The 25,602-nt window shown below is 45.5% G+C and overlaps 1 protein-coding gene across 12 annotated transcripts in view; it reads left to right on the top strand.

Annotated features, from left to right (window-relative positions):
- Abl2 (ABL proto-oncogene 2, non-receptor tyrosine kinase) overlaps positions 1-22,494 on the top strand; it is a 103,847-nt gene extending 81,353 nt beyond the window's left edge. For 4 of the 12 annotated variants that reach the window (XM_076547736.1, XM_076547730.1, XM_076547737.1 and 1 more), the window contains 8 exons: positions 2,155-2,427; positions 3,710-3,794; positions 5,525-5,702; positions 6,193-6,377; positions 7,396-7,548; positions 9,114-9,203; positions 13,018-13,191; positions 13,568-22,494. In XM_076547736.1, the coding sequence (XP_076403851.1) occupies positions 2,155-2,427; positions 3,710-3,794; positions 5,525-5,702; positions 6,193-6,377; positions 7,396-7,548; positions 9,114-9,203; positions 13,018-13,191; positions 13,568-15,288 (2,859 nt within the window). In that variant the 3' untranslated portion in view covers positions 15,289-22,494. The remainder of the gene's footprint in view (positions 1-2,154; positions 2,428-3,709; positions 3,795-5,524; positions 5,703-6,192; positions 6,378-7,395; positions 7,549-9,113; positions 9,204-13,017; positions 13,192-13,567) is intronic. The other 8 variants (XM_076547726.1, XM_076547731.1, XM_076547739.1 and 5 more) reach the window with 3 other exon arrangements.
- The last annotated feature ends 3,108 nt before the right edge of the window (positions 22,495-25,602 follow it).

Below are 25,602 nucleotides of genomic sequence, written 5' to 3' on the forward strand. Positions count from 1 at the left end.
AGAAACAGAAATGAACATGATGTTCTATATACAAGTTCCTAGGAAGCTGTGGCCTACGCGCTACCTAGATCACCATGTCTATTTGTTTCTGTGGTATCTGAAGCTACTTTCTATTTCTAAGTAGACCTGAGTCGTTGCTACGGAGACTATGTAGCCCCAAGTCTAAGATACCTGGTTTCTATCCCTTTACAGAGAATTTTTCTGGCCTCTCTTATGGATGCGTTTCATACACGTAAAGTTGATTGACAGTAATATTTGCCAGGGAATTGTGTGGAGAGGAGTGTGTGAGGGATCGCTAATAGCTATAGGTTTTCTGTGGGGGATGATGAAAGTACTTCGATGGATTTGGATGGTGGTGGTTGATAGCGAGCCTTGTAAATGTACCGAAGGCTATGGAATTGTATACTGTAAAATACTGAATTTTATAGCATGTGAGTAACAGTTTAATAAAGGGAACTGACAGAAAGCAGACATTAGGTAACACACTGTATGGTTTCCTTTACGTGCAGGTCAGACAGAGCTAGTTCCACATGCTGGGAAGTGTATGTGGTGGAAACCTTTGCAGGGGTCAACAGCTGGCTAGCAAGGATTCTGGTTACAGTTCTTGGTGTGGGGGTGCGGTTTACTGGGGGAGTTTATTTTGTGAAAGACCGCTAGTTCTATACTTACGAATTACGTACATTTTTATATCAATAAAACAACTTTTTGTTTGTTTTAAACAATGGCTTGTTATTTATCTAAACAGTAGCCTGGGCATGATGGCACATCCCCTAGTCCCAGCACTCATGAAGCAGAAGCAAGAAAATCACAAGTTTGAGACCAGACTGGGTTATATAGAGGGACTCTGTAAATTAATCAGTCAGTTAATTAAAAAACAAACAAATCATACTCTTTTAGAAGATAAAGCCAGCCTGGCGTTGGTGGCACATGCCTCCCAGCACTTAGGAGGTAGAGGCAGGCCTGGTCTACAGAGGGAGTTCCAGAACAGCCAAGGCTGTTACACGGGGAAACCTGTCTCGAAAAACCAAAAGAGAAAAAAGATGAAGCTAAAGACTGTCTTATTTTACACTTCTTACTAAGTAACAAGCATCTTGTTAATAACTCCGAAATCCAATTATCTCTCTCTCTCTCTCTCTCTCTCTCTTTTTGTTTTTCGATACAGGGTTTTTCTGTGTAGCTTTGCACTTTCCTGGAACTCACTCTGTAGCCCAGGCTGGCCTCGAACTCACAGAGATACACCTGGCTCTGCCTCCCTAGTGCTGGGATTAAAGGTGTGCGCCACTGCCGCCCGGCTTATATCTCTTTTTTTAATGGCCTAGACATTTGAAAAGGGTGTTGTAAAAATAAATAAAAATTATAATTAATTATGTGATGATTAAGTAAAAATTATACCCATATAACCTCCCAATATCTAAATTAGTGGCTGTCAGTTTATGTTCCCCATGGGTGGTAAGTCCTACTTTATTAGCTTAGGAGGCAGCTTCTGATTGTCTATTTCAGTCACATCTCTCAGGTTTGGGTTGTACAGTCTCTTTTTTTGTGGCAGTTTCTTGCTCTAACATAAGCTGACTTGAAAGTCCTGGTCCTCCTCCGGAGTCTTTGGAGAGCTGAATTACACATTCTGTAGTCTTGCTGCTTAGAAATATCTGAGGACTAGTCTGTCTGATGTCTGCAGCTGTGTTGGACATTCTCCTTCAAGGCTAGTTTAGAAAGACTAGGAAGGATGCTTACAATGAGATGGAGCCATCTCCCTTGCCCTGAGCGTTGATATTTACTTGGCCTTAATTGCGATAACCTTCTGGAGCGCTAGTAGCACTCGCATACACCACCTGCGATCCCTGTGCCTTGCAGGTGGGGGCAGAAGCATCAGGAATTCAAGACCAGCCAGGCCCCCATAATGGAGACCCTGTCTCAAAACAACAAAACAAACAAACAAACAAACAGAAAAATAGGCCAGGCACAGTGGTGCACACCTTTAATTTGAGCATTCTGGAGGCAGAGGCAGGTGGATCTCTGTGAGTTCAAGGACATAGTGGAGACCCTGTCTCAAAAACAAACCAACGTCCCGTCTTCATGTCTCTTGGGCAGTGAAGTGTATGCTTTGAGAAGGATTCCTCCTCGTCCGCAGTTGCCTGAGTCTCCTTCTCTCCCCAGGTGTACGTGACTGCCGAGAGCCGCTTCAGCACCTTGGCAGAGCTTGTTCACCACCACTCGACGGTCGCCGATGGCCTAGTGACCACACTCCACTACCCAGCACCCAAGTGTAACAAGCCGACCGTCTACGGTGTGTCCCCCATCCATGACAAATGGGAAATGGAACGAACAGATATTACCATGAAGCACAAACTCGGGGGCGGTCAGTATGGAGAGGTTTATGTTGGCGTCTGGAAGAAATACAGCCTTACAGTTGCAGTGAAAACACTGAAGGTGGGTTGCTGAGAGTTAAGTTTCCAGGCCTGTGTGTGTGCTGAATCACTTGGAAAGATCAGTGTGCCCTTCTTCGGCTTTGGAACACTTTCCACCCACTGGTGCCAAACCCTTCAGCAAATGGCGGTGATTAACCCTGGTGCCGTTGCCGACAGCGCAGGGGCAGATTATTCCTGCAGTACAACCCACATGCGGAAGGGCTTGTCTCTGGAGGCTGGTGATAGAGAGCGCAGTGGGAATTTAGAAGCAAATTAGAAGTTCTGCTGAGAACAACCCCTGCTGAACAGAATTCTCCGAGCGGGCTGCAAATCATGAGCTCCCTATTTTGGTCTCGATCTTCCTGCCTTTTGTTTCTCCCTTCTGCCTCCTTGCAATTAGAGACACCCTTTTTAGTTAGAGTAAACATGACAGGCTGTTACTAAGTAGTCCAGGTTGGCCTTCCAGTCCCGATCCTCCTACCTCAGCCTCCCAAATGCACTGCCATGCCCTGCTCGGTCACTTCTTGTTTGTGAACTCTTGAAAGTCCCTTTTCTGACCCAGTGTCTCTTTTTTAAGCGTCCTGGTATAAAATCACAGAGTGGTCTGTCATGTGGTAACCTGGTGTGTCTCTTTCGTGAGCTGTCCTCATAGGCGGCAGTCAGCCCCGTTGATGAGCATGCTCGGAATGTAAAGGAAGCAGGGAGGCCGTGCACTTGTGCTTTGTTCTTTGAGAAAGGCAGGACCTAACCAGAAGGTCAGACACTAACTAGCAGAAAACTGAATCTCAGCCCCTCCCTCTGTTGTGGTGAGCTATAAGATGAGGCTGTTGAATTCCGCTACCCTGTTTATTTTTACTCCAGTGTCTGACACTGGGTAAATTCAAGGACAGTATACGTAATTGTTCTTCTGTAGAGTGTATTAGGTTGTGTAAAATTTCTTAAGGTAATATGCTAAAATACTCAAATGATGATCCCTTTTACTTTAAAAAATTATTTTTATTGTATGTCTGTGAGGGTTTTGCCTGTATTTTAAGTTCACCACATGGGTGCAGTGCCCAGGGAGGCCAGAAGAGGGCATCAGAGTCCTTAGAGCTAGAGATGGTTATGAGCAGCATGTGGGTGCTGGGGACCAGACCCAGGTCCTCTGCAAGAGCAGCAAGTGTTCTTCACCAACCACTGAGCATCTTCCCAGGCTTCACTTTTATACTTGAAGTAGGTTTATGAATTGACTTACCTGAATGAGAGGGAGGTTTGACCTCCTTTTTGTCTGTCTGTCTGTCTTACCTACTGTCTGGCTTTAACAGGAAGACACAATGGAGGTGGAGGAGTTCCTGAAAGAAGCTGCCGTGATGAAGGAAATCAAGCATCCTAACCTAGTGCAGCTGTTAGGTAAGAACCCCAGACTCCAGGTGTCCTTAGGGCCGTGCGCCCATCCTGCCCCTTGTCTTCAGATCACGTTTGTGTGGAATGTTCTGCTTTGTTTCAGCACCGTGGTGGAAATGCTAGATGTAATCATAAGCTGGGGTGCAGACCAGGGGTAGAGCTAGTAAGCATCAAGTCTTAGGCTTAGTACTGCAAACACACACGTATACATACTCATCCCTTATCATGTAATTAGTAGACTGTTGAAAACAAAAAACAGTGGCCCAAGTTGATGGCTTTAAAAAAAAAACTTTTATTTTATATATATGCATGTTTTGCTTGGATATATATATCTGCAGTGCCTACGGAAGCCAGAGAAAGATATTGGATCCCCTAGAACTGGAGTTATAGATGGCTGTAAGCCACCCTGTGTGTTTTAGGAATCAAATCTGGGTCCTCTGGAAGAGCAGCCAGTGCTCTTAACCACTGAACCAACTCTCCAGCCCCTTTAAATTTTTTTTTGCTTAGTTTATGTGTTTGAGTGTTTTGCCTACATGTGTGTCTGTGTACTACATGTGTGTCTAGTGCCCTTGGAGGCCAGAGGACAGCATTGGATTTCCCGGAACTAGAGTTACAGATGGTTGTGAATTGCCACGTGGATGCTGGGAATGAAACCCTGGTCCTCGGAAGAGTAGCCCATGCTCTTAAATGCCCATTCATATCCCTAGCCACAAATTGATTGCAATATGTAAAGCTGTCCAGTTGTGATTTCCCCAGATTCAGAGTTCACAAGCATTCAATATGGCATCAAAAAATCGTCATGAAATATTAAGAGACATTAAGCAAAGGTCCACTGAAAAACTGAATGAAAACTTGTAGCTGATCAGTTTATTCAAGCTGGAAATGGATGTGCTGCAATGGGTTAGTTTCTTACCTTTTCCGGCTACAAAGGAGCCTTTGATTAAACATTTTCCCTTTCTAAAAACCAGGCCTTTGGGCGGGGGTGGGAGGGGGGGGCGCCCGATGTTGGTTCAAGACAGGGTCTCACTATGTAACCCTGGCTGTCCTGGAATCGACTCTGTAGACTAGACAGGTCTTGAACTCACAGAGATCCGCCTGCCTCTACCTCCCAAGTGTTGGGATTAAAGGTATGTGACACCACTGCCCAGCTGGGTCATTTTTTTTTTGAATGTTCAAATTAAGTAAGCTAGGCAAAAAGAAAAATAATTAATATGGAATCTGACATGTATCAATAAAATCCTTAACTATGAAGGCAGTTTTTTACAAAATAGTTAGAGGCAGCCAGGCGGTGCTCACGCCTTTAATCCCAGCACTGAGGAGGCAGAGGCAAGTGGATCTCTGAGTTTGAGGCCAGCCTGGGCTACAGGGCGAGATCCAGGACAGGCACCAAAGGTACACAGAGAAACCCTGTCCCAACCCCCCTGCCGCTCCCCAAAGACAAAGTGGTTGGAGGCAAGCGAGCATCAGCATACACTTTAGTTCTGTTCCTTTAGATTAGCAGGGTTGGCGCACAGTTGAAGTGGTGGGCGTGGGCACATCCAGAGCTCTAGGAAGTTTGGTCTCACTTCTTGTCAGGTTCATAGAAGAAAGTGCTTTTGCTTTCCAGACATGCTGAGACAGTCTGTGAAGCTGCAGAGGACAGCTCAGTGGGACAGACTCTTAGCAACCTGTTTTTAAGTTTTTGTTGTATTTATTTCATAGAAAGTGGTGAAGATTGTCCACTTGTTCTTGGTCAGGTGTGTGTACCCTGGAGCCGCCCTTCTACATTGTGACGGAATACATGCCCTATGGGAACCTGCTTGACTATCTCCGGGAGTGCAACCGCGAGGAGGTGACGGCCGTTGTTCTGCTCTACATGGCCACTCAGATCTCTTCCGCCATGGAGTACCTGGAGAAGAAGAATTTCATCCATAGGTGTGTAACCCTGACCACTGCGTGTGACTAACCACAAAGCTGTCTTGCTTGACAGGAATGTGAAGGTGATAATTGCCAGAGCATTTCACAGGGAGAAAATCTTTCTCTGTTGCAGTCTCTGTTACAGAAAGCCTGGTTGCCTACCACTACATCTAGGATCCTTTTGCTCCATCTAGTGGCCACAGTTTTGAAGTATGATTCTGTCCTAGGAAAGTGTGTTAAAGCCTTCAGGGAGGGGTCTGTTGCTCCCCCCTTCAAATGTATCCCATCATACTTAAAAAGGAATTCATTTTGTCCAACGTTTGTCTTCTGCCTCCTTGTGGTTACTCAGTGAGTGGCAGAAATTAGCAAGTTTCCATGTTGGTGATTATCATAAAGTAGTACAGTGTTAGTTAGCATTTCCTTATCAACTGGCTGTAGCACAAAGAACCAAGACTAGAGTGTTCAGACCCGTATCAGCCGGAATAATGCGGGGTTCTCTTTCCCATAGAGATCTTGCTGCACGGAACTGCCTAGTAGGAGAAAACCACGTGGTAAAAGTGGCTGACTTTGGTTTAAGTAGACTGATGACTGGAGATACCTACACTGCTCACGCTGGAGCCAAATTTCCTATTAAATGGACAGCGCCTGAGAGTCTGGCTTACAATACCTTTTCAATTAAATCTGACGTCTGGGGTAAGATTGATGCAACTTCTTACATGCGTTTTATTTATTTATTTAACATTAGCTATGGCCGGCCTGGTATTCACTATATAGCCTAGGCTAAAACTTGGAGCAGTTCTTCAGCCTCTGTCTCCTGAGTGAGGACCATAGGCATGAACCACCATGCCCAGCTAATTCCCTTAGTTCATCAGAGCTTTTATGATGTTCAGATAAAAAAGTACTTTGAGAGGGTGGTGGAAACAGCTGGGGAGGAATAAACACCTGTAATACCATCACTCAGGAATCTGAGATAGGAGGCCTGGGAGCTTGGAGTGAGGCCAGCCTGAGTTACTTATTAGCATGTTGAAGGCCAGCTTGAGTTACATAGGGCTGGGGTGTAGTTTAATGGTAGAGTACTTGTCTGGCTACTACATTGTCTGCCATTCCCCAGCATAGGGTTGGGAGCAGAGACAATGGGAACACTGTAAGGGTTACAGTTAGAGCATGGTAGCAGATGCCTGTACTTCAGCATTCTGGATGCTCAGATGCTCAGATCCTTGAGTCCTACCTGCAATATGGCGAGACTCTGTGTGAACAACAAAGTAGCTTGGCATGGCAGTGTAGGCTCTGATCTCAGCACTCAGGAGACTGAAGGAGTAGGAGCACCTAGTGGAGCATAGGCCAGCCTGGGCTATAGAGTAACTTCTTGGCCAGCCTGGACTATGTAAGAGCCTGTCTGGGGTGAGGGGTAGGGCACTTGAAAGAGGGTCCAGTCCAGACCCCATCCTGCACTGGAGTTGTGATAGTCTTTCCTCTCTGAAGCTTCCTGCTCTTCGTGGGAGGTTTGGCTCTCTTATGGAATTCTGTCATGGGGAACACTCTGGGTAAGAAAGGTCTGATAATGCTTCATTGAGAATTTGTCCTTGTCCTGGATCTAATTTCTACTGCCCCGAGAAGTAGAATGACTATCTAGAGAGACTCAGTAGACCAAATTAGTATAGAAATTTGGAGTTGGGGCCAATAGAAATTATTTTTTAATCTCTTTACACAGCTTTTGGAGTACTGTTGTGGGAAATTGCTACGTATGGGATGTCACCATATCCGGGTATTGACCTATCTCAAGTCTATGACCTGCTGGAAAAAGGATATCGAATGGAACAGCCTGAGGGATGCCCCCCTAAAGTGTATGAACTTATGAGAGCATGTAAGTGTTTTGCATATTTGTGCTTTGAAAGAGAACCAGCAGCAGGATGGTTAATGAAATCTGCACCATTTCTGCTCTCAGCCTTAGACTGGATCTGGTCTCATTAACAGTTAGAGAGCCTGTCATCGACAGGGCCAGTTGGCACAGTGCATGATGTACCATTGAGTCTCATTGGAATCCTAAGAATAGTTGTCTGTGACCCAAATATAGAGCCAGTTTCTGAAAAAACATTTGTATATTTAATAGACAATGAGAAACTGAGTTGCATAATAAGTTATGAGGATTGGCTGCTCTCAGCTAGATGTGAATGGTTACTAAAGACTGTGATTGTTCAAGTAACCTCAAATGGTCTGGGAGGTGGCTCAGTGTGTAAGAGCACTTGCTCTGTAAGCATGGGGACTTGAGTTGAAATCCCTAGTAACTGTGTAAAAAGCCTGGCTCAGCTGCACATGCCTGTAACCCAGCATCAGGGATCTCCGAGGTCCAGGAGCTCACTGGCCAGCCAGCATACTTAGCTGAAGCAGAAAGCTTCTGGTTCAGTGAGAGGCCCCATGTCAAGGCAGTAAAGCATAGAACAGTGGAGAAAGACGTCCTGTGTTTTCTGTGGCTTCCACATGCCTTACATGTGTACATCTAAGTGCACACTCCCATGCATTTACTACACACAAAAAAGCCAAAAAGTAATCTCTTATGAATGTGAACAAAACATCAGACTCCTGCTGAGGATGCACACTCAGGAATATGTGTAGTAATGAAAATGTGCTTGTGTTCACACATTACCGTATCATTATTTTTTACTGTATTATTTTCTCATTGAGCATTTGTGTATACCAAGTGTATACTCCATAATCTTCCTGATAGCTTGTTAAACTTCTGAATTTATACACTTAATATTTAGGGACCTGGGTGTGTTTTGTTGTTGTTTGTTTGGTTGGTTCTAAAGACAGTGTGTCACCATGAAGCCCCAGCTGACCTGGAACTCACTGTGTCCAGCAGACTGGCCTTGATCTCATAGAGATCTGCCTGCCTCTCCCTCCTCAATGTTGGGATTAAAGGTATGTGCTACCATGTGTAGCCAGTTATTTTTTAAATTACACTGATTTATTTATGGGGCTTGAGTGTGTGTACTGCAGCATTGGTGTGGGAGCCGAGAGAATTTGTATAAGGAAGTTCTCTCATTGCACCACGTGGAAGCCAGGGATTGGACGCAGGTTGTCAGGCTTGGTGGGGAACTTTTACCACTGGTCTGTCTTACCAGCCCCCCAGCTCACTTCTCTAATAGAGGGAAATTTGCCATTTTCTAAGCATGCTCCCCAACTTTTCTTCATTTTTGTAGTAGTGGGAATGGAGCCAAAGCTAAATAGGACCAGCACAAGAAGTGGGCACTCACACCTCAGGGCTGGCCCAGGAGTTGGCCCACGTCCCACGTTCCTGTGCACACGCCGCACTCTGATAGGCACACGCCGTGGTGCGTGGACCCCATTACTGGTGTGCTGCGTGGACCCCATCACTGGTGTGCTGCGGGGCATGACTGTCAGGAGGCTGTAAGTTCTCTTCTGCTGCAGGCTGGAAGTGGAGCCCTGCTGACAGGCCATCTTTTGCTGAAACCCATCAAGCTTTTGAAACAATGTTTCATGACTCCAGCATCTCGGAAGGTAAGTCTTCCAGCAGGAGGTGACTGCTGGTGGCCAGTTGCAGGGCAGTGATGGTCATTTCAAAAATGGGCAGCTCCTGCAGTTTTTAAGTGTTGAAAGTTGACTTTTGACCTTTATTTTTCTTGTGTTACTGCTTTTTTTTATACTTTTTTAGTTCTGTGTTTTTCTTTTTTTCCCTTTCTTTCTTTTACTTGTTTTTTTGAGACAGGGTTTCAGTGTATATCCCCGGCTCTCACTCTGTAGACCAGACTGACCTCGAACTCACAGAGATCTGCCTGCCTCTCTGCCTCCCGAGTACTGGGATTAAAGGTATGCGGCATCACCACCCTGGAGTTTGAGGTTTTCTATATCATATTTCATATTGAAAATTACATTTTGATTTGAAATTTACTCGGTTTTTACAAAGAAAATCAGTAACTTCAGTAGTTCTTAACACAATACAAAGAAGATTTTAAAAATAAGTGTGAAAATATTCTAGGGGCTGGAAAAACAGCTCAGCAGTCAGGACACTTAGTGCTCTTGCAGAGGGCCAGAACCAGAACTTACTTCTCAGCACCAACTTTGGGTGACTCACAAATACCTGTAATTCTTGGCTCTAGATCAGTGGTTCTCAGCCTATGGGTTGTGACCCCATGGGTTGTTGAACGACCCTTTCACAGGGGTCACATGTCAGATACTAAAGGGTCATGGCATTAGGAAGGTTGAGAACCATTGCTCTAGAGGCTCCAGTGCCCTCTCCTGGTCTCTGTGTGCACTTGCACTCATGTATGTATACCCACACATATGTACGTAATTAAAAATAAATCTTTAAAAACAAATAGATTCTAGGCCGGGCGGTGGTGGCGCACACCTTTAGTCCCAGCACTCGAGAAGCAAAGCCAGGCGGATCTCTGTGAGTTCGAGGCCAGCCTGGGCTACAGAGAGAGTTCCAGGACAGGCACCAAAACTACACAGAGAAACCCTGTCTCGAAAAACGAAATAAATAAACAAACAAACAAGCAAATAAATAAATAAATTCTAATTCTAAACCACATCTAAGGCAAGGCCTAGATCTCCCCCATCAATATCATGAAATTTCATTTCTAGAAATAGAGTATAACCAAGATTTCTATAGACAGATGTGGCATCTGAGTATAGTTTATAATACTGAAAAACATAGGAACAACCTAAGCGTCTAGTGGACTGTTGATTGTATAACCACATAACTGAATACTTAAATTATATTCTTAAATATATTAAGCTATCAATAGAGATAAGCTTGTCCTTACTCAAGAAATGGGTATATGGACACATACAGGAAGTATATGGACACATGCAGGAAGTTGCTTGATTTTGTACGTAGTACTCATACCTAAGGAAGTCAAGCAATAAGCAGTGTGGTGGCACACCAGTTCTTTCAGCACTCAAGAGGCTGAGGCTGAAAGATCTCAAGTTCAAGGTTAGCCTGAGCTATATCATGAGACTGTTAAAGTTAGTAACCAGCTTTCTTGTGCTCTGGAGTAAGAGCCTGTTCTTGGAGAGCTAAGAATACAGAAGTCTTAGTTTCACCTGTCTATTAGACACTGTGATACAGTTCTGAAGTTTGTACAAACTTTTTCTCCCTCTATCATTGCACAGAATTGATCTTGTAATTTAAGTTTTCAAATGTTAGAAAAAATTAAGAGTTGAATTTTGTCTTCCTCTAGTGATTAATCACATGAGGTAAGAAGAAAAGGTAAACAGAGTACAGCATCAACATTTCAATATAAATATCTTCCTCCTCCTTCCCTGAGTTGTCCATAACACACACACACAAACACACACACACACACACACACACACACACACACACACACACACACCAAATAAATGTAATAAAAATTCTTTGAGTGGTAACATTTTTACAATTTAATTGATTGTGTTTCGTTTTTGTTTAGGAGTCAAGAGTGTACTTTTGCCTTAGTAAAAGCCACAAAGCTCAGCTGGGCAATGGTGGTGCACGCCTTTAAACCCAGCAACATGGGAGGCAGAGGCAAGTGGGTCTCCTGGAGTTCCAGGTCAGCCAGGGCTACATAGTGAGACTGTTTCAAAAACAAAACAAAACACATTTTGGGGTTGGAGAGGTGGCTCAGAGGTTAAGAGCACTGGCTGTTTTTCCAGAGGGCCTGAGTTCAATTCCCAGCACCCACATGGTGGCTCACAAACGTCTATAATAGATCTGGTGCCCTCTTCTGGCCTGCAGGCAGAATACTATATACATAATAAATAAATCTTTTTAAAAAGTCACAAAACTCATGACTTGGTTAAATCAGCCAAGGGTGACCGATAGAGTAAACACTATTTTGGTAATCAGGTTTTGTTTGGGGGAGGGTTGTTTTTGTTTATTAGTTTTTTTGTTTTTTAATATAGGTACTTGGGGCGCGAACCCAAGGTTTTCATGCATGTTAGACAGATATTCTACCCCCGAGTGACACCCCCAGCTCAAAAGAATCAGGCTTTTGTTTTTCCTATCGCAATTGGTTAGTTGGGGTGTGTGTGTGTGTGTGTGTGTGTGTGTGTGTGTGTGTGTGTGTGTGTGTGAGAGAGAGAGAGAGAGAGAGAGAGAGAGAGAGAGAGAGAGAGAGAGAGAATTGATTTGTTTCACTTGCATGAAATGGAATAAATTATATTACTCTCCTTTTCAGTGAAAACTGCAACCTAAAAATAGAAATCTCTCCAGACATGCGTCTCCTCTATTCAGCATCCGAACAGCACTTAGTAAGGGAGGCTCTCCCAATGCCCATTGAGCCCAGTAAGCATGTGAAGCTATGAGCAACGTCACTTGCCAGCAGGAAATAACAGATTAAACCATGAGATTCCCATGGCATGCCTACCAGAATGAGCAAAATCAAGTTACATACACTACAGAGTAACAGCATCCAGTTTTTGCAGGCATGCTGAGTAGGTAGCCAGAACATTTACACACTGGCAGTGTGGGTGTAAACTGTTATGGCTGTTATATAGTTCAGAACCTGACATAAGATCAGTGAATGTGCACCCCATGACCTATCCATTCACATCAATTAGATGTACATGGCCTTGTGAACCAACAAGCTTGTATCAACATATTCATAGTAGCTAAGATTGGAAACATCCTAAATAACCATCATTAGGAGGACAAATGAATTTTGGTAGTATCACACATCAGAATACTACTATACAATGAGGAAGAGATCCCACCACATGCAGTAACATGTAAATCTGTAGGAATAATGCTGAGTAAAAGAAATTGCACGTGAGAGTATACATGGGGCGGGCAGTAGCTCAGTTAGTAAAGTGTTTGGCATTCAGGTCAGAGGACCTGACTTCAGATCCCCAGCACCCACATGCAGAACTGGGCGTGACAGCACACCCCTGGGAGATGGAAATCAGAAGATCACTGGCTTGCTTGCCAGTCGGTCTAGCTAAAACAGTGAGCACTAGGCTGAGGAGAGATCCTGTCTCAAAGAGTAAGGTAGAAAGCAGTTGGGGAAGCACCTGGCATTGGCCTCTGTCCTCCACATATATAAGCTCCTGTGCACACGTAAGATTATATACTCTGACTTCATTTCTGTGCTTTGTATAATTTATTTTTGTTATTTTCAAGATAACATCTTTGCTCAGGCTAGTCTCATATTTCTGTGCTGAATGGATCCCCAGCCTCAGCCTTCTGAGCATCTGGGCCTATAGCACAGACTGTTCACCCAGCTGCATTTATGAACTTCAGTATTCTGTTCTCCTTTTTTCCTTTTTCAGTTGTATGCCTTGTTCTCTGTCTTAGGAGTGTCTTTTTGACCAGACCTTGTCTTTCTTACAGAGGTGGCTGAGGAGCTTGGGAGAGCTGCCTCCTCGTCATCTGTGGTTCCATACCTGCCTCGATTACCTCTACTTCCTTCCAAGACTCGGACCCTGAAGAAGCAGGGGGAAAACAAAGAGAATGTAGATGGGGGTCTTGATGCCTCCGAGATCCTGGCATCCAGCTCAGCACCAGGTACGAGGGGTCAGAGCAGGATGCTTCTGGGCCTTGGCCCTGCCCTGGCAGTATGGGCGGAGCTGTCCATGCTGTAGAGAACCTGCTTACCAGTTCTGTTTTCTCAGCCCCTGGCTCCCAGATAGTTACCCAGATGAGCGATGACAGGTGCATCTGGGTTGTAGAGAAGGGTGCATGCAGAACCAAGAGCGAGTGTCACCATTACTGTCCACATCCCAACTGGACACTAGTCACCGAAGCAGTGGTGTAGTTGTTAATGTCCTACGTAAGGCCAAGGCCATCTGATGTGTAATAAACGCAGACAGAACTTTTCTAATTTAGTCATGCTCATTGGCTCACCTTTTGTCTTTCCTGTTATTGATTGGCCATTTCTCAGCAGGGTTCATTAGAAGTGCACAAGCCTCCAGTGGGTCCCCAGCTCTGCCTCGAAAGCAAAGAGATAAGTCACCTAGCAGCCTCTTAGAAGATGCCAAAGAGACATGCTTCACCAGGGATAGGAAGGGAGGCTTCTTCAGCTCCTTCATGAAAAAGAGAAATGCCCCCACGCCCCCTAAGCGCAGCAGCTCCTTTCGTGAAATGGAGAACCAGCCCCACAAGAAATATGAACTCACGGGTAACTTCTCATCTGTTGCTTCTCTACAGCATGCTGATGGGTTCTCTTTCACTCCCGGCCAGCAAGAGTCGAATCTGGTGCCAGCCAAGTGCTATGGGGGGAGCTTTGCCCAGAGGAGCCTCTGTACTGATGACAGTGGTGGGGGTGGGGGCAGTGGCACTGCTGGGGGTGGGTGGTCTGGCATCACAGGCTTCTTTACACCCCGCTTAATCAAAAAGACACTGGGCTTACGAGCAGGTAAACCCACAGCCAGTGATGACACTTCCAAGCCTTTTCCAAGGTCAAACTCTACATCTTCCATGTCCTCAGGGCTTCCAGAGCAGGATAGGATGGCAATGACCCTTCCCAGGAACTGCCAGAGGTCCAAACTCCAGCTGGAAAGGACAGTGTCCACCTCTTCTCAGCCAGAAGAGAATGTGGACAGGGCTAATGACATGCTTCCAAAAAAATCTGAGGAAGGTGCTGCTCCAGCCAGGGAGAGACCAAAAGCCAAACTATTGCCCAGAGGAGCCACAGCTCTTCCCCTGAGAGCCCCTGATCCAGCCATCCCAGAGAGTGACTCTCCAGGGGGAGGGGTGGCTGGAGTGGCAGCTGCCCCCAAAGGCAAGGAAAGGAATGGTGGGGCGCGACTTGGAGTCGCTGGAGTCCCAGAGGATGGAGAGCAGCCAGGCTGGTCCTCCCCAGCCAAGGCCATAGCTGTCCTCCCAACTACCCACAACCACAAAGTGCCAGTCCTTATCTCACCCACTCTGAAACACACTCCAGCTGATGTGCAGCTCATTGGCACAGACTCTCAGGGGAATAAATTCAAGCTCTTATCTGAGCATCAGGTCACATCCTCTGGAGACAAGGACCGACCCCGACGGGTAAAACCAAAGTGTGCCCCACCCCCACCACCAGTGATGAGACTACTGCAGCATCCATCCACCTGCTCAGACCCCGAGGAAGAGCCGACTGCCCCGCCTGCAGGACAGCCCACTCCAGAAACCCAAGAGGGAGGAAAAAAGGCAGCTCCAGGGCCAGTGCCCAGTAGTGGGAAACCTGGGAGGCCAGTGATGCCTCCACCTCAAGTGCCTTTGCCCACATCTTCCATCTCGCCAGCCAAAATGGCCAATGGCACAGCAGGTACTAAGGTGGCCCTGAGAAAAACCAAACAGGCAGCTGAGAAAATCTCAGCTGACAAAATCAGCAAAGAGGCCCTGCTGGAGTGTGCCGACCTACTGTCCAGTGCAATCACGGAACCTGTGCCCAATAGCCAACTGGTAGACACTGGGCACCAGCTGCTTGACTACTGCTCAGGGTACGTGGACTGCATCCCTCAGACTCGAAACAAATTTGCCTTCCGAGAGGCTGTGAGCAAACTGGAACTTAGCCTACAGGAGCTGCAGGTGTCGTCTACAGCTGCTGGTGTGCCTGGGACAAACCCTGTCCTTAATAACTTATTGTCGTGTGTACAGGAAATTAGTGATGTGGTGCAGAGGTAGCCATTGTCAGCCTAGTGGGAAATGCACACATATCTGAGGGGAGAGGGAAAGGGACTTGTTTTCCTGTGTTCTTGTTTTTAAAAAGTGAAAGACTAATACTTGAGTGTGTTTATGTGAAGTACCTCAGATCCCTGAATTCTCACGTTTACAGGTTCATCTCAAAATAGCAAAAAAGGAAATCACATAAGTAGATAAGTCCATCTGGTGGAGCCGGGCGGCGTGGACAGAGTGGGAACTGCACTGGGAAGTAAGGGAGCATCATGTATATGTCCTCAAGTGCAGCCCTTCCCTGGCTGGACTAGCCTGTGGTGTCCTTTGGGCTGTCTCAGTTGTTCTGTCGATGAAACGGGCCTTGACCTGGCAGGCCCTGGGGGTGATTGTGCTTCAGTTCACCACTCAAATTCGAGGAGCAGGAAGAAGCAGAGTGAGGGATATAGCAGGTGTCTTACTCAAGGCTGTTGGAAGCGGCTGTTGGCCTTGCTTCCATGGGTCATTGCTGCTGTAGCAAGAACTGCAAATTTGATTGCTAGAATACTAAGCTGGGAAACATGGCCCTTTCCATCTGCTTTTGTCCTGTTTACCATGGGTGCATTAGTCGGTGCAGGAAGTACAGAATTCGAGGGACATTTAGTCAGACTGACACCTCTAAAACTCTTAGGGTAATTAGCAGTCACCCCTCCCACTCTTCTAGTATGTTACTTTCTAATGGACCAGTATCCACTTGCTGCTTCTTGGTGGCTCTCTGTAAACCATGGGCATAGGGGGGCTTCTTAATGGTTCTTCTCTGTCCCTTACTGGGCAGGCTGTCTTCCTTTATTTCTGGCAGCATTCAGGGCATTACCCAGCGTCAATGTTGAAAATAGTGGTCACTACAGCTTCTCATAGGGGAGACCCTCTGCCCCTGAATACTGACAGGATGGCCACTTGAGCAGCTATGTATACTCCTTTTTTCATTAAATACCAAGGAGATGCAGTACCTTTTTGGAACTGGCTGGGCCCAGAGGCCTGAGACTGAGAAGAGAAGCTTGCTTGACCCACAGGGCTACTTGCACCTTCCCCTTCCCTTGATCCCCACACTAATCTGGGTGGACAGTGGTCTGAGAAGGCGTTCACTAAGGGCTTGCCTCCACAGTATTCTCACCTCCTTTTCCTCTGCTCACGGAACACGCCACCCTCTTGTCGAACTTGGAGTCTGTGCTGGGAATATATATGTGTTGGGTTATTTATTTTGGTCTTTCACCTCTATTTTAAGAGTGCATTATAGAAGGAGTGGGTTATTTTCAGGGAGCACCAATTAGACTAAAAAACCTAATAAGGCTTTAACCTGCAAATAGGTTTTGCCTTTGAAAAATAGGCATTTCCCTTCCCTACCTACAGTTATGAAAGCTAATAGGGTGACATGGAATAGAAACTTATAAGATACAAATTGTTGATGTTTTTGGTACTGGGTCTAATTTTAGTTTGTTTTTTTTTTTGTTGTTGTTGTTGTTTTTTAACTTTATGAACACCCCTTTTATTCCCCAAAGAGAATCTAATACAAAACATCTTGATTTTTTTTCTTCTTCCAAAAGAGTATTATTTAGGAAGATGGGCATTCAGCACTGAGCCATGTTTTCTTCCTGACTGTCATCGATCCACTGTCAAGTAGCCACCCCATCTTTTGATCTATTAATTGAAGGCAATAGCCCTCATTCTCAAGAGTGTTTTGCAGACTAATATGCAGCTCCCTTTGAGAGCCTCTCTGGAGAGCTCTTTACTTAGTGTTGCTACATTGGGTCGCTTCTCATTCTCTCTGCTGAATCACAACTAGGAAACTTTAGAACTGCTGTGCTTACAGTAATGGGGCCAGAATCCTAAGGGGAAGCTAGTTCAGCTTGCATTTGGCATCCTTGACCAAGGAAGAGGTTTAGTTTTCATTAGAAAGAAAGGCAATTTGGATACTTAGCACTGCTGCTCAAAGAAGGCTCAGGGTAAGAGGGGGTTTGGAGTGGAGGAGAAGGCTCCTCCTGCAGGTGTGAGTGTTCCCAGCTGCCATCTGGGTCTGCACAGCAGGGATCAGGTCAAAGGCCTCACAGTAGCTGGAAGCGAATTTCCCTTCTCCTCCTCCTCCTCCTCCTCCTCCTCCTCCTCCTCCTCCTCCTCCTCCTCCTCCTCCTCCTCCACCACCACTCCCCACCATCCTGTGCTCCCTTAAACTTGAATCTCTTTAGCAGTTAGCCTTGTACAGGTAGGGAGGAGAAAGCTAAAATTGGAGGCCATTATTAATGCTACTTTTAAAGTCTACCCTGCCATAATGGGATGTCATAAGAGATGATTGTTGTTTTCAGGTTTGGGTCTTGTTTTGTTTTGTTTGTTGGTTGGTTGTTTGATTTTCCCTTCAAAGTTCGAAAACAGACTTGGAGAAACACTACTGAGTATCTCAGCTCCCTTCTCTCAGTCTGAGGGACTGAGTCAAGGCCAAGTCTCACGGAGGGTAGCACAGATCTGTCCTGCTTCAAGTGGGTCATCACTAAATCCCTGAGTTGAACTGATCTTTTCCTCAACACTGTCACGAGTAGCGTTAACTACTGTAGCACACTCCACATGATGCATGGGCGGTGTAGCTTTCAGGGATTGGGCCCCATTCACAGAGACACTGTCAACTTGCTATGAAAGCATTGTTTAGGGTTTTTTTTTTTTTTTTTTTTTTTAATCTACCTGCAAGGGACCAGCTTAAAATTAAAAAACAAAACAAAAAATCAGTAAATTAAAAGGTTTGAATCTAAAGCAGAGAAAACTGCTTTTAGAAACTAAAAACTATAACTTAACTTTATGTAGCCTGGAAAGAAAGCAGATGGCATTTCCTGGAGTCATGTGATGCATGGCTTGCCACAGCTTCGTCATGTTCCTATACAAGTCGTGTGCTTTCAGTTGCATTTCCCACCTTCAAGTGCTGCGTTCTGTATTGAGTATATCCTCATTATGCTTTACAGGAAGCTTTTGGTTTTTAAGCTTTGGCTACAATTATATTTTACAGTTTCAGATGATTCCCATCATGACGTTCAGAGAGAGAGCTAGAGACGTTAAAATGGGCCCTTCTTAAAAGCTATGTTTTGTAGTGAATTGAACTGAATTGAACATGGTGCACCAAGCTGTGATCTGTCATGAGAAACACTGATTGGGTCATTTTCTGGATGGCCTCTGCATAAGGTCATCATAATGGAGACTAGTTTCCAGCAGCATTTTCAGGTTTCAGTTAGAAGTGTTCCCACCCTTAGTTGACGATTGGCTGGTAAAAACCGTTTCTTGTTACAATGAAGACAGGGGGGTTTTGAGTTCAGAGGATACAGCAATGTCAGTAGTGTGAGGTGATGTTGATAGACTAGGTAGCTCAGGTGCCTGGTGCACACTGAGCACTCCATGAATGTTAACTGTTAGTGTTTACTCCTAACCCGGGAGCACACAGTAGTCCTCTCGAGGTTTTTAAAGGGAAACTGATACATTAGTCCCGCTCTCTATTGAAATTCTCAGTGCGGTGAGAGAGTAGCCAGTGTGTTTCCCAAGAACTTCTCCGAGTTTCAAACACTCAGCACTGTCTGAACAGAGCACTATTTGTGCCCTTTTCGGTAGAGAAGAAGGAACTAGAGAGGATGCTGTCACTAGTCCGTTATCTTGAGCAGTCAGTGGCAGAGCTGAGGCTGGAATTCAGGAGTCCTGACATTGTGGCGTTTCTCCACCACACCTGCGGCAGCCTCGTGAGATGCCAAGGCCATAGACAATCAGTATACATGGTGCTGCACACTTCTAAAGCACAGGCTGTAGTGGGCCCTGGCTAGCAAGGGCTTGGATGTCAGTAACAGTGCAGCCAAAGAAGCCTTTCCTGGAACTCGGTTATGAAGCAAGCATAGCGCTAGCCTTCTAGACTTGAGCCACGCAGAAACCTGCACTTGGTAGTTTAAAATACCAATTTGAGTTGCTTCAAAAAAAAGAAGAAGAAAACCAGTCCCTACATTCCTTTGTTGTTCAAAAAGAAATTTGTTGTGTCATTTTAATGACTGTGGGATAGTGGGAAAGAACCTGGAGAAATAAATGCAATCCAATTACAAAGCTGGATTATGACTACTGTAGAGAATCCCCTCTGTGGTTTGCTACATGTAGAGTTACATATGAAACTGATAAATGAATCTGTAGAGATACTGCACATGTTTGCCAATAGTGCAGAGCTGAGGAACTTGGGAAAACTGGGGACCGGCTTTGTGGTTTCCTTCTCTTTAAGAGGTAGTAAAGTGGTGGCATGTAATCCTCGCAGAGAAGAAGCTGAGCCAAGAGCATCTCACGTTCCTGACGAACCTGGGCTACAGAACGAGACTCGAAGGAGGGTGGGTTAGTCCCTTTGGAGCCCAACAGCTTGTCCGGGCCCTTGATTGGAAAGTGAAGGCCCTCTTTCTTCTGATCAGTCATCTAGTACATGCTCAACTAGTGTCCTTGCTGTGGTCAGAGCAGACTCATTTCCTGTTCGTGTTGACAGTATCTTTTTAAAAATAATGCCCTGGGGACTTGTGGGTAGAGAACTGATGTACTTGGAGAATTTCTAGAATTTCTCCACCAGTTATAAATGACATTGACATTTATCATCTCCTTTTTTTTTTTTTTTTTAAATAAGCTGGGCTTAACTCACCTATTAGATAATCATATACTCAAGTAAATCATGTGGAGGCAGGCAGCTTACATGCAGCTGCACTCTATATTCTGACCTCCCTGTATTTTTTTAGTAAATCATGTGGAGGTGACTACATCCAGCTGCACTCTATGCTGACCTTCCCATGTTTGTCTGTCTTTGCTAGTGAGATCATTGTCATCATAGGCTGTGTCTGCAGGGGAGTCGATACTGGGTTGACAGAGTCATCTTTATTTCTGTTCTTAATGATCTGTTTCGTCATCTTGCATGCATTAACTTGCTTCTCCTGGATCTGGGACCCATCTTTATGCCCTCAGCATCTGCCATGGCCAGTACTTTTTATATTTCCTATCAGCTGCCTTAGCTTCGTCAAGTTGGTAGCCCAGTTCTTTGAAAAATGCCTGTTTAGGTTTTGTGAGGCATGCAGGAGCCTAGAGCAAGGCAGTTACTTCCCAGGGAACCTGTGCACAGACTGGTGGAGGCAGCCCCAAGGTTCCCGTGGCTTCCATGCTGCGAGCATTGCCTTCCGAGTAGAGAAGCAAGGCCTTGGGATGCTTCTAAAACTGGGCCCACTCCTGCTGTCGTATGCAGAGTTCCAGTTTTCCAGCTTAGGGGTCAGAAGTGCTTGCGTTCCTGTCACCTGCACTAGTCAGCACAGCACAGCGGCCCAACTTCACTGCTGTTGCCTGTGGTCCCACTACCGAGGCAGCTGGCTCGGTTCACCCTGCTCAAGAGCATTGGCAGCTGATTCTTGGCTCCAGCTTGTCTTTGTAAGGCTGCTGCTTTCCATGCCGTGTGTGTGTCCCATCTTGACTGTGTGTGCGATGATAACTCTTTCCTTTTGGACTAGCTCCCCACGTGACCCAGGAGGCCCCTGTGCTGTTCCCTGGATAAGGTCTGGGGCAGGTCATCTTGATTAGAAGCTGGCAGTGGCAGAGGCCATGCTCAGAGGTTTGTGCCTTCACAGATGGGTTCCTGAGTACTGTCGGGAGAAGTACTTGCCTGCTGGGCTGGTGTGTGTAACTGTTGAACTAGATCTGCTTGAAACAGCCTTCACCAGGCCTCCAAGTCCTTGTCAGTTCAGAAGACCCTTCCTTCCTGGGCAAAATGCCAGCTGGTAAATTGCTGCTTCACCTTTCTCAGCCCTTGTGATGAGCTGAGGGAAGGAGACCCCTTCCAGGCCCACCCTCCCTCCACACACACTTCCTTTGCTCTGTGTACACCTGCAGATCAGACTATTCACCCCTCCTGGATAATAATAATCTCGATTTCCCTGGTGCTGATAACCCTGGACACAGTAGCAGAACCCGTCAGCCAGAGAGGACGGATGGCACACTGGGTCTGCACACCTGCCACCATCTAAGGGAAAGGAAATATGTCCACTTCTCCTCAGACGATAGCATCTTTAGGGAAGAATGGAGCTGTTCTGTGGGTCCTGAGTTACTCAGCTCTTCCTAGAGTACAGACCCTAATCCTTTATAAAAGACATGGGGGAGGCATTGTCAAATGCTAACAAGTTAGTAAAGGAATTAGAGAGTTTTGTGGGTGCAACTTGCTTGGGCTTGTTTCTGAGGCTCTGAATAGGAGTTGAACATCTTGTTTTTAGGGACCATACAATTTAGTGGCGAGTAGGGATTAATAAAAATTTCTTATTTTCAGCAGTTATAAGTTTATTGTTGAATCAGAGACTACTGCAGAAGGCCGAGATGCTTCAGGGTCATTAGTTCCCCACATTATGCCTGGTATTCTTAAGACCCATGCTGTCTGTGTGTTGTGAATGGTAAGAGTGCTACTGGTCAGGGCTAGAGGAACCAGCATTCTTCCGTCTCCACGGCTAGCTTCCAATAATACCACCTCAACTCCATCATGAGAAGCGTTTGCTGAGACCTTGAGAAATGACCTTCAGGAAAATGAGTCACCAGAAACTAACGAGAAGGGGAGGTACTGGCCCCACGGCTCCTGATTCCCTCTCTGAGGCAGCGGCAGTAATGCAGTGAGCGAGCTGCCCTGCACAGCTCCAGACACTGCACGCACCAAGCCGGCCCTCTAGACCGCACTTTGTTTCCTTGCAGTCGGATTCCGTAATGACTATCAGTGGAGAAACCCCATTTTGTGCTTGCGTGGTAAAAGTAAATTTGAACATTTTATGGTGGTTGATAGACTTTGTCCTAAACTTGCTAATTCAGATTCTTTCAGACCCTGATGTTTATACCAAAGGTTACACTGCAGGCGTAGGCGATGCACAGGGAGGAAGTCCACGGTGGCCCTGTGTGCACAAGGGGACACAGTGCCCAGTGAGACCACGTGGGATCGGTCATGGGGCACACTACCGCTGGGGTCAAGTATTTGTTCCTAATGGTCACTGTAATAGATTTTCCAGTCTTTCTAATTTAATTCTCTCACTCTGTTGTCTGACTGTGAACTGCTAACAGTGTTAAACTTGATGTAAATAAATGATGCCCTTGGCGGGGACTGCTTCTTGTCGTATCTCACATGGTTTGCAAGTTGTGTTTTGTTTTAAATAAAGGTTGAAATATTTTATCGGCAAAGTGGGCTTGAGTTGGAGTATTTCTCCTGGGATTTTAATTGACAGGGAAGCTAAGCAGATCTTTATAGGCATATAGGAGATAATGTAAGGTCCAGCAGATGATTAGTAAGCATCCCCCTGATGACATTCTTCCTGGAGTGCACTTTGATAATGAACCCTCATCCTGTGATGAGTGTTGCACACACGATACCTTCCTGGAGACGGGGCTGGCAGACATCAGGTAGGTAATGTGTGGGTATGTGTCTAATGTGAATGGACTACACAGACACTTGATTTTCTGAAAATCCATTCTAAACACAACTGCAAATAAGTTCTTAAACTGTTTTGAGACAGGGTATAAGTAGGAATCCTCAAAGAGAACATTCTTCTTATTCAGAATTAGTTACCTTTTGTTTTTCATGCTTTCAAGACAAGCATGTATCCTTCTCAAGGTGACCTCAAACTTGCTGACATTGAACTTGGATCTCCCTGCTGGGGTTGCTGTTGTATACTACACTGTTTATATGGGTGCTGGCGATTGAACCCAAGGCTTTATACGTGATAAGGAAATGCTCTTAACAACTGGCCCATATTCCCAGATCCCAGCACCTCTTTGACACATTCATTGAGAATAGTGTTGTCAGTGGCTGTCATGACAAAGAAGCCAGGTAGGAGAACTCGGTCATGATGTTTTCATTCAGTGGGTGACTGGTCAACAGTACTGTACAGAGTAAGTATCTCAAAGGAGCTACAGGGAAGATTCTGAATGTTCTCACCACAGTGAGATCTGGTCACAGATGCTCTAAATGCCGGGATTGGGTGATTGCAGTGTGCACATGTATAGAAACGTGTTTTCACTACTGTCCCCCCTGTCCTCCAGGCCAACCCCAGGCATTGGTAGCCACTCCCCTACCTCCCCACAAGATGAGCTCCCTGACACCGCACACCAGTGGGGTCCTGAGTGTGGAGCCCGAGTTATTTCAAGTTTTCCACATTCATCCATGTTGCCATGAAAGATGGACCGTCATTTTTTTGCTCCAGGACTTTCCCCGTGTGTCTGTACATTTCCAGGACCCCAGCGTCTGCTGGTGGAATCCCAGGCTGGTTCCGTCTCCTGCCTGTTGTACACAGCGCTGCACTGAACTCGAGCTCAGATGTCTGTCTGACATGATTCCACTTCTCTTCACTATCTGTAGTGGGGTTTGTGTGTGTTGTTCATCGTCCCCAAAATTCTGTGTACACTGGAATGCTAGACATTATAGTATATTAAAGCAGTCCTGGTGAAAGTATAGTGTTAAATTTTTAATGTATATAAATTATATAAATTATTTATGGGGGTATTGTGATGTTTTAAATCATATACACTGTATAATGTTGAAATTATGTTAAACATAACCACTTCCTCAAACATTCATTCCTAGTTCTTTTTTATTTTTACAACAGTCTCACTACATTGTCCTGACTGGCCTCATCCTTGCTCTGTAGACCAGGCTGGCCTTGAACCCTGATCATCCTCCCTGTATGCTGGAATTACAGGTATGTGCCACCATGCCTGGCCCCAAACTCTTCAAGCCAGTTGGAATTATATATAGTTAATTAAATAATTAAATAAGGTGTGTGCATGTGGCTGTTGGACATAAGTGCTGGGAACCAAATTCAAGTCCTCAAAGAGCAGCAAACACTCTTAACTTAGCCATGTCTGATGCAAGACAGAAATTCTAACTCTTGCAGTACCCACTGATGGGCCTCTCCCTGCTCCATCCCTCCTTCACCTTCTGCTATCCTAAAGGATTCCCTGTTTTCTTACGGTAATTTTACAGTTTCAGATCTTACATTTAGATATTTAACTCAAGTTTAGTTGGTTTAGCTGAGATTTTTTGATGCTGTTTGTTTTTCCTTTTTGTAGTGCTAGGGATCACACATGCTAGGAAAAGACCACTGAGATACATCTCCAGCCCTTGGTTTCGTAACACCTCTGCCTTCCAAGTGCTGGGTTTACAGATGTGCACCCTCGTGCTGAGCTATAGTTAATGCTTTGCATAACCACTGTACCGTTCCCATAGCTGCTGTGTTGATTCACATTCTCCCCAGCAGTGTCTTGTGAGTCCTCCCTTTCTTGCAGCCTCCCGAGGAGTCTTAGTATTCATAATATTGTCTTACTATTCGATTAGGATAAGGTGCTTCCTCTGGAGGGAAGAGAGAAGCTCATACAACTTAGAAGATTCACAAGCGCCTTCCTCTAGGCTACCTGAGCACTCACCTGTTACTGCAAACAGGCGGGGCTTTGGTGAAGTTGCTTACAGGCTGGGCAGAGAACTCGAGGGATGTAGCTTTCTGAGGCATCAATCAGCCTTGCTAGAATAGGCTTTTCAGAGATGTAGACACCTGGAAGTCGCCCAAGTTTCTGCACATCACCCCTAAACTCACTGATTCACCAGGGTAGACATGGTGTAATCACCCCTCTGCCCCGGCCTTGGTGCCCTGTCTGAGGTGACTAGAAATTTGTTCATGTCTTTTTTTAATCCAGAAAAGCTGCACCGTGCTCACAGCTTAACATTTCTCTTTCTTAGGAGGAACACTTTACTGTTGCTTTTCTCTCTCTTCTAAGACTTCTCTTTTAAAAAAACTTATGTGTATGCGTGTTGTCTGCATGTCTGCATCACATGCATGCCTGGTGCCCACAAGTCCAGAAGAGGGTGCTGGATCCCCCACGAGTGGAGTTACAGGTGATAGTGAGCCATCATGTAGGTGCTGGGAACTGAACAAGAGCTCTTGGTCACTGAGCCATCTCTCCAGCCCTCTTGTCCTTTGAAGAGCATCTGTTCTGATTTTTCTTTAAAGTTTTTTATTTTTTTTTTAATTTTTTTATTTATTTATTTATTTTTGCTTTGTTATTTTCAAAACAGGGTTTCTCTGTGTAGCCTTGGATGTCCTGGAACTCACTCTGTAGACCAGGCTGGCCTCGAACCCACAGAGAACCGCCTGTCCCTGCCTCCCAAGTGCTGGAATTAAAGGCATGTGCACCACTACCGCCGCCGCCGCCGCCACCCAGCTTCTTTAAAGTTTTAATGGGATTATTTATTGAGCTGTTTGAGCTCCTTCTGTATTCTGGATAATAACTCAGTATCTG

This window comes from Peromyscus maniculatus, chromosome 11 (assembly GCF_049852395.1).
Source record: "Peromyscus maniculatus bairdii isolate BWxNUB_F1_BW_parent chromosome 11, HU_Pman_BW_mat_3.1, whole genome shotgun sequence".
Lineage (NCBI taxonomy): Eukaryota > Metazoa > Chordata > Mammalia > Rodentia > Cricetidae > Peromyscus > Peromyscus maniculatus.